Consider the following 9254-nt stretch of genomic DNA (forward strand, 5'->3'; position numbering starts at 1 on the left):
CCTGAGCCGAAGGCAGATGCTTAACGACTGAGCCACCCAGGGGCCCCTCAAATAGCCCATACTTAACAGCTTAACATTTGGCAGCACGGAATCTCCAAGGAAAGGAATGATCTCAGGTCACTGAAAACCGAGTCAGAAGCAGAGGCATGTAATGATTCTATTCCATGCTTACCCAAGCTAACCAGATTTGCAGTTCTCACTCCCAGCAGGAAAGCAATCACACAGACAGTATCAGGACGGCGAGAGCTTCAGAAATCCAGGCGGTTGCAACTGTGTTTTATTGAAAGAAGCAGTGAAGTGGTTCACACGGGGCCCACCTCACCCTCCAAACCACGAAGGGGCAAGCCCTGGGCAGGGAAGCATGTGTTTTGGATAGGAGCTCTGGCTGGAGTTCTTTCCCTCAGAGCAAGGAAGGGAGAGGAGAGGAGCAGGTGCTACCATAGGGAGGTGGGGCATCTCGCTGCTCTGGCCTCGGGTGGAGACCTACACAGAAGCGTCAAAGTGGACTGGCACATACGGGTCCCCCTCACAGGCCACGATGATGGATTTCTCTTTCTGCAGGGTCTGATATTGGCATTTGGGGTATTTGGAGCTGTTCCTCAGGCGGCAGTCAGTGATGTGCATCCTGGAGCTGCTTTGGTGGCAGTTGGGCTGCCCATTCTTGCAGACGACGTTTCCCTGGAGGCAGACGGCCTGGACATCTGGCAGAGGCTCGTGGACAAAGGTGTTCACCGGCTTGCACCATCCATCTGTCATATTCCGGCGCTTCATCATTTGGTTGCAATAGCCAGAGCTGATGGCAGAGGTGTCCGGGTCCATGTGCTGCCGCTGGAACTTCTTGGCCCTTGATTCCTTGCCCAGAGAAGGCTGGACACAGCCCAGCACCAGCAGCACCAGGACCAGGAGGGGGAAGAGGCTGAAGAACTTCTCCTGAGCCATGGTGGTCTCACTCCTGTGGAAGAGCCTAGCCAGGAAAGGGAGAGAAGAGAAAAAGCATTGCCTTAGAAAGAACCCCAGCTCCTGCCTGTGGCCTCCCTGGCTCACAGTCTCCCTTTGGGTCAGCCAGAAAGATTTCCCTCCTCCTGCGCAATTTTCCAAGTAATGATATACTCACATACACTCTTCTCCAAGAGCATTTAGCTCCCGCTTGCTAGAGAGAGGTGATCTTTGCCTCTGGGTGCTTACCTTGACAGTGAACTAAAATCTTGCAGTCCTGTGTCTGAATACTAGAGATTTTTTTAATTTAAAATACATTTGAGGGGGTGTCTGGGTGGCTCAGTCTGTCAAGTGTCTGGCTTGGGCTCAGGTCATGATCCCAGGGTCCTGGGATAGAGCCCCGCACTGGGCTCCCTGCTCCGCGGGGAGCCTGCTTCTCCCTCTCCCACTGCTGCTCCCCCTGCTGTGCTCTCTCTCACTCTCTGTCAAATGAATAAATAAATTCTTTAAAACAATAAATAAATAAAATACATTTGAAAAATAAATACATTTATACCCAGTGCTCAAGCCGCTCATTAGAAAATCCTTTTGAATAAACCATGAGCTGAACTGCATCCCTGAAATACCACCATGACCTCCAGGATCATGACGGACAGAGGCCTGTTGTCCTCCAACACAAGGGAAACAGCCCAGTGCCTAACACTAGCATCGTAAAGGGATGCCATTGTATTTCCAAGAGAGATGCTTCCCTCTCCCCGCACCACTGGTTCCCTGCAGCCCACATGCTCCATCCCCACATTGGCCCAGCCCCAGTTTTCTCAGGTGCTAACCTCACCCACCCTGGTCCCCCCAATCCAATGCATACGAGGCTGAGGAGGTGGTGAGACTACCTCTTCAGCCACTGACCTGGGTCTCTAGCTTGGTCTCTAGGACAGAGCAGAAGGCCAGTGCCTGTGATCCCTGGATCCCTGGGGAGGGAGTCTTATACAGATGACAAAGGGGCTTGGCTTCCAAGGAAAGATAGGTGGGAGGAGGATCTTGGTTTCACTTTAGAGGGAACCAATGGCCTTGTGAGGAAGGGACATTGTAGGGAATCATCCACACCACTCTTTTTTCAGGACTGCTGGGAAGGGTGAGTCTTGGCCTAGAGGAACCGTACCAGGTGAATCTCATCTGTCTGGTGGTTCACAAGGAGCAGCAGAGAAAGCCACTACAGTGCTGATGCCTGAAGCCCAGCAAAGCCCTCATCATCTCGGGGGGGGGGGGGAGCATTTTCACCAAATATGCTTGGAGGTTTGCAAAGGACACATAAACGTGTGATCACCAGAGCAGCAGGGAAAGGGAGGTCTCCTCTCTCTCCCCAGGAGTCCTGGCGCGGCTGGAATTCCAACAGCACCTCTTCTGTGGGGAGGGGGGTGAGGCTGGAAGGCAGCGCAGATCTGGGGTCCAGTGGGACAGTGCCCAGGCAGGAAGGAGGAGGAGACATGCGACCTCGCCCAGTGCTGACCACTTCAGCTCTCCTGGGTGTGGAAGGTGGGTGTGTAGCAGTTCTTGGCCACAGCAACTGCTCCTGGAAGGTGAGAGTTGAAGGGAGGAACTAAAGCCAAACCAAACCCCCAAAGGATGTCAGGATGGCTCAGTCACTAGAGCATGGGACTCTTGATCTCACGGTTGCAGGTTTGAGCCCCATGTTGGGATTGGAACCTACTTAAAAAACAAAAAAAACACTCAAATCCCTTTTGGAGAAAAAATGGAAAACATCATATTTCTTAGCAGCAAAATTCCCTCTGTCTACCAAGAAACAGAGGCAAAACTGAAAAAGAACAAAAGCCTTTACTGGGGAGTCTCAGGATTGCTTTTTTTTTTTGGAGAACAGATTCCAGAATGCCCCGAAAAGCGTCCTCCTACACAGGAAAATCAGGGTGCTCGGGAAAAAGACGGACAGCGGGGCAAGTACCTGACCTGAATCAGGGAGGGGAAGGCACTGACAGATTAAGCCCTGCTGATTTACACTTGGATTGACTAACGTACGGGTGTCATCACACCACACGATTCCTGATCTGCATGAATTAATTACCTGTCATCAAAGGCCACACTGGCCGTTTTATGATCCAGATGCCAGGTGTTCCGTTGACTTTATATGCAACAGCTTGTAAAACAATTACTGTGTCTGGCCCAGTTCAAAGGTCTTTCTGCTCAGCTCAAAAGTTCATTAGAAGGGGAAATGGAGCTTCAAGTGGAGCCTGTCATGTCCAGAAATTTTATACGATTTTACACCTCCTCCAGAGAGACCTGTCTTTGCTGGGTGACAATTTCAATTCCTCTGGAGTGAGAATAATCACCATTCTCTCCATGCTCTGGATTTAGATTGTCTCAGTCCAAATTTTGATCTAGCATCTGAAGAGCTGGGCAAGTTATAGAACTGAATTTCTTTCCCTGTTCCTCAGTTTCCTCATCCCTGAAATGAAGGTGATGATATGTACGTCTTAGATTTATTATGAGGACAAAATAAGGTAAGATGTACAGAGGGCTTGGAGAGGTCCTTGGAAGTATGATAAATGCTATCTCTAGTGATGGCTCACATAGGGTGGTGCTGAGGTCCTCCATAAAGAATCTGTTTCATTGGGCGCCTGGGTGGCTCAGTCGGTTAAGCGACTGCCTTCGGCTCGGGTCATGATCCTGGAGTCCCTGGATCGAGTCCCTGGATCGAGTCCCGCGTCGGGCTCCCTGCTCAGCAGGGGGTCTGCTTCTCCCTCTGCCCTCTTCCCTCTCGTGCTCTCTGTCTCTCATTCTCTCTCTCTCAAATAAATAAATAAAATCTTAAAAAAAAAAAAAAGAATCTGTTTCATTGACACTGAGCCATCTCTGACTTCCTTAAAAAGTAGGAGGGAAGTAAAGGACTTCCCAGGCTTTTGTTTTGCGAAAAACCTGAACTGAAAAAGTAGGCAGTTTTGAAACCCTGGGGAGGGGAAGAAAGGAGAAGAGGAGAGAAGAGAGGGACCTTAGTGGAAAGAACAGAATTCTTTAAAGGGAAGTGTTTTTATTATGTTGTCACATGATATCCAAGAAATCTTTAGTCAAGTCAGCATGATTTGCTAATGCATATGAATTGGAAAGTGCAAGTGGGGCTGAGGAAGATGTGGTATGGTGTGAGCTTTTACTTTCATGTTCCTGTAATTTGTTCAACACCCTACCCTCCACCCAGGTTTGGTCTCTCTTAGTCCTTACATAGCACTCATATCATCTGGAGTGGCGTTGGGAGGAAAACTTTTCCTAACCACTTAGGTTCATGTCAGAAAGCCTGCAAAGTCACTGACCAAAAAAGGACAGATTAACAGGAAAATAGACAATGTTATTCCTGTGCCTGTGTTGGAGCAAAAAAGAAGTGGCTCCCTGAACAGCAAGGGATAAGGGTTTCTATATTAACTTCACAGGGGAAGAAAGGGAGGGAAAGGGGCTCTGTAGGAAATAAATGGGGTCTTGTTTTTGTGTTTTTGGGAGAGATAAACTTTTAGGGAACAAGTGGGAAGTAAGACAGTTTGTGATAATGTTTGTTTATGCAGGTGTGAGTGGTCTGTCTTCTTCCAGGCTATAAAACTCCCCCAGTGGGGATTTAGGGTAGCTTCACTCTCAGAAGAATCTGCCTTTATTCAGGTAAGAGAATCTCTGAGAGACGCCTGGGTGGCTCAATGGTTTAGGCATCCAGCTCTTGATTTCAGCTCAGGTCATGATCTCAGGGTCTTGGGATCCAGCCCAGCATCAGGCTCCTCGCTCAGCGAGGAGTCTGCTTAAGATTCTCTGTCTTCCTCCCTCTGCCCCTCCCCCTCACCTCTCAAAAATAAAATAGCCACTTAGAGTTGAGCCAGTGAAAAGTTAGTGACCTCCACACCAACCACCTTTGAAGGGATAGGTACTTGTTACCTTGCTCTCTATCTCCTGCCGACTCCTGAGGACTGCCCCTTCCCCTGGTTCATTATACCATTGACCCATCCTCTCCCCGCAACTCTCCATCTCCCCATTTCTGGGAATGTAAGTAACAAATCTTATGACTTTGCTTTTATGTACATGTCCTGAAACTGCACCCTGGGCTTTTCATTTCTCCAGAGTGGCAGCTGGAATGTTGAGGGAGTAACCTGGCCATGTGGATGTCTTGTGTCTCCTCTTCAGCAGGTCATAATCTTAATTGAATACACTAGTTCTGATTTCTCAACACACCGACCTAGAATTATTTATCCTGTCACTTAAAAATGAAGGTAAAATAAGGCATTTGCAGACAAAACAATAAAATAAAACAAAACCTAATGGAGTTTACAACCAGCAGTCCTTCATTAAAAAAAATTCTAAGCATGCATTTCAGGTGAGAGAGAAAAGCTACTCAATAGAAGTCTGAAATTCAGGAAAGAATTTTTAAAAAGGTGATGATAAACATGTGAGCAAATAAAAAAGTGTTTTGACTCTATAAAGCAATAATGTCTTATTGAATTAAGAAGTTAAAATTAAACTATACATCAGGAACATAATTTGGAAGTGATGTGAATTGCCAAGTGTTCAAGAGATGACTAAAAGGTATTGATTAGACTTTTCTACGTTTACTATGCATTTGAGAATTTCTAGGGTAAACAATGAAAAGAATGGAAACACAAGGTATGAATTCCAAACTAGCAGAGAGAATAAGTAGACTGTGGATCAGGTAGGATAGTCTAGGTTGTGCTGCAGTAACAAACAAACTCAAAATTTCAGTAGTTTAAAGTTTCTCATTTCTCCTACTTGTCTATCCTGGTCCAGCCAAGGGGCTCTGCCCACTGTAGTCACTTGGGAAAACAGGCTGACACAGGCTTCATCTTGACACACGCTGTCATAATCACAGAAGCAGAGGAAAAACAACAGGGCACTGGGATGCCCAGGTGTCTCAGTCAGTTAAGCATCCCACTCTTGATTTTGGCTCAAGTCATGATCTCTGGTCGTGAGTTCAAACCCCGAGTGGGGCTCTGGGAATGTCTGCATCATCTCTGTTGTCCTCTATGTCATGGAGACAGTTACCCAGTGTAGAATGAGTCTGTGACCCATTACTGAGAGACCTCATTTCCTATACATTAAATCACAGTTGCAGCATTTATCTTCATTACACAGATTAAAACGTGATGTCAATCTCTCAAAATTCTTCTCAAGTAGTTTGACACACATCACAGCTGTCGTTTCTTTATGCACATACAATGGGATATTCATTTCCATAAACTGCTCTTGAGAATTTGAATAGAGCCAGTAGAGTGAAGAGACCATATGTATTAGTTGCAGCTTCAAGACCCGTATGCTATGTTCAGGAAAATTTTTTCACCTCTCTGGACCTCGGTTTCATCATCTATAAAACACACAGGCTGGATGATTGGCAAAGCACTAATAAAAGAGAATTTAAATGCATAGGTACTGGAGTGTATTTGGACGGGGCTGTGGAATCAGTTCACCTTTTTAATTAGTCCTGCAACACTGACTGGCATTTTTCTGGAGGAATTCAAATGAATACACAAAAGTCCTGCATTATGATTTTAAAGATCAGTAGTATATCACTTTCTGTAATTTGTTTCTTTATCTGTAAATTAGGGATAATTAAATCCCTTACTCTAAGATGCTCTAGACTGAATGTTTGTTTCCCCACCCCCACCCCCAATTTGTATATTAAAACCTAATTCTCAATGGGATGGTATTTGGAGGTGAGGCCTTTGGGAGGTGATTAGGTCATGAGGGTGGAGCACTCATGAATGGGATTAGTGCCCTTACAAGAGAGACCACAGAGAGCTCCCTTAGCCCTCTGTCATGTGAGGTAATAGTGAGAAATTGGTTCATAGCTATGAAACCATACGTTTGCCCAGGACCATCCCTATTTATGCCCGCTTTCTTGGCATAATAAATAATAATTTCACTCTCAAAAGTGTCGCAATTCAGACAGTAAATTATATGGTTACCCTATTCAAAGCACATACTGAGCCCTAATAGAATTGTAATATTATTATTATTACCACTGTTGATACTGTTTCTTCAAGAGTCAAAAGTTCAGTTTTAATTCTGATTTAGTAGAAGTGACAGTGATTGAAGTTTCTGATTGGGAGGGAGGGATAGATGGACGATCTCTAAATTCTATCTTTATTTTTTTTAAAGATTTTATTTATTTATTTGCCATAGAGATAGAGAGTGAGCCCAATCAGGAGGAGTAGCAGGGAGAGGGAGAAGCAATTAAGTTTTTCTCTTTCCTCAGTATTTACAGTAAGTCAACATCTGTACAGAATTTGTCATTACTTAACAGTTTGTTGTTGCCACCACCGCTGTCATTTCAATGCCTACTTCTCCTACTTACTGCTGCCAATGGCTGGACGCTTAGCATGGCTCCACCAGGGAAAGCATCATTCAGATCCTCTCTGTCTAGTACCGAGGCTCATTACATCCTTCTGTCCTCTGCAAGGGGAACTCAGACTTCTCAGATGCACCACCTCCACTTTCAGGGTCACAGTGGAGAGAGATTGTTGACCTGGGATTTGACTGCTGGCCCTCAGGTTGGATCTCACATAAGTCCTTTTGGTGAGTTGATCCAAATTTCCTTTAAATGAAAGCCTACAGTCAATGTTATCTTTTCCTTTAAGAAATCTGGGCTTTCCTGGGGTACCTGGGTGGCTCAGTCGGTTAAGCCCTCGACTCTTGATTTCGGCTCATGTCACCATCTCAGGGTCATGGGATCGAGCTCCATGTTGGGCTCTGGGCTCAGTATGGAATCTGCTTGAGATTCGCTCTCCCTCTCCCTCTGCCTCTCCCCCTTCCCCTGCTCCCACTCACTCTCTTTCTCTCTAAAATAAATAAATAAAATCTTAAAAAAAAAATATCTTCGCTTTCCTTTTCCCATTTTCCTGAGGCCATGCCATCTCTATGACAAGAAATCCAAGAGCTGCTGACTCTTCAACTGGATACCTTCTATTAGGTATTTTATTTCTTCTCCTTCTGCCTCTTCACCATCATCTCGTATCCCCTTACCTCTCCCCAGCCACACCAGCCTCTTTAGGGACAGAGAAGATGCCAAGCTTTTGCCTGCCTCAGGGCCTTTACCCTTGCTGTTTTTTCTGCCTGAAATGTTCTTTTATATGACTGTCTCCTCATTCAACAGGTTTCCATTTAAATATCCCCTCATCAGAGTTCTTCCCTGACCACCCTGTCTGTGGTCCTTGTCTTAGTCTGTTCAGGATGCTACAGCAAGCTTCCATATATACTGGATGGCTTATAAACAACAAACATCTATTTCTCACAGTTTAGGGGACTGGAAAGTCCACGATCAAGGCACCAGCAGATTTGGTGTCTGCTGATAATCCACTTCTTGGTTTATAGATGGCTATCTTTCTGCTGTGTCCTCATATGGTTGCAGGGCAGGGAATTCTGGGCGATCTCTTTTATAAGGGCACTATTCCCACTCCTGAGGGCTCCACCCTCACGATCTAATCACCTCTCAAGGGCTTGACCTCCTAATACCATCATATTGGGGGTTAGGATTTCAACATTTCAAACATTCTGTCTATAGCAATTCTGTTCTTTTACTCAATTCTTCTATTAGATCACCTTATTTTTTCTTTCATAGCTCTTATTAAAATCTGCATTCTTTATTTTGTTATTTGTTTAATATTCTCTGCCTCCACTAGAATGTATGTGTCAAAAAGTAGGGGCTTTCATTTCTCATAGAACTAGAACAAACAACCCAAAATTTGTGTGAAACCACAAAAGAGCCCAAAGAGCCAAAATAATCTTGTAAAAGAAAAACAAAACTGAAAGTATACAATTTCCAGACTTCAAGTTATCTTACAAAGCTGTAGAAATCAATTTTAGTATATGTGCTGCCGAAGCAAGCACCAAAGCTGTAGAAATCAAAACAGTATGGTACTGGCACAAAAACAGATGCATAGATCCATGGAACAGAATAGAGAGCCCAGAAATAAACCCACAATTATATGGTCAATTAATCTTCACCAAAGCAGAAAAGACTATCCAAAGACAAAAAGACAGTCCCTTCAACAAATGGTTGGGAAAACTGAACAGCTGCATGCCAAAGAAAGAAACTGGACCACTTTCTTTTACCAAACACAAAAACAAACCCAAAATGGATTAAGGACCTAAATGTGAGACCTGAAACCATAAAAATCCTAGAAGAGAGCACAGGCAGTAATTTCTCTGACATCAGCCATAGCAAAATATTTCTAGATACGTCTCCTGAGACAAGGGAGTAAAACCAAAAATAAACTATTGGGATTACATCAAAAGATAAAGCTTCTGCGCAGTGAAGGAAATCA

General features: G+C 44.9%; 1 protein-coding gene across 2 annotated transcripts; it reads right to left on the reverse strand.

Annotated features, from left to right (window-relative positions):
* Positions 1 to 186: 186 nt before the first annotated feature.
* RNASE1 (ribonuclease A family member 1, pancreatic) lies at positions 187 to 3427 on the reverse strand. 2 transcript variants are annotated; one of them, XM_064569690.1, is made up of 2 exons: positions 2261 to 3427; positions 187 to 964 (listed from the first exon to the last, which is right to left on the reverse strand). In XM_064569690.1, the coding sequence occupies exon 2, from the start codon at positions 937 to 939 to the stop codon at positions 484 to 486; it is 456 nt and encodes a 151-aa protein (XP_064425760.1). In that variant the 5' UTR covers positions 940 to 964; positions 2261 to 3427; the 3' UTR covers positions 187 to 483. The 2 variants fall into 2 exon arrangements, with proteins under 2 accessions (XP_064425760.1, XP_045757897.1); XM_045901941.2 differs by lacking the exon at positions 2261 to 3427 and adding an exon at positions 1186 to 1379.
* Positions 3428 to 9254: the final 5827 nt, after the last annotated feature.

Source organism: Mirounga angustirostris, unplaced genomic scaffold (assembly GCF_029215605.1).
Source record: "Mirounga angustirostris isolate CCGP_5_RB_7025 unplaced genomic scaffold, mMirAng1.0.hap1 SCAF_9, whole genome shotgun sequence".
NCBI classification, from domain to species: Eukaryota; Metazoa; Chordata; class Mammalia; order Carnivora; family Phocidae; genus Mirounga; species Mirounga angustirostris.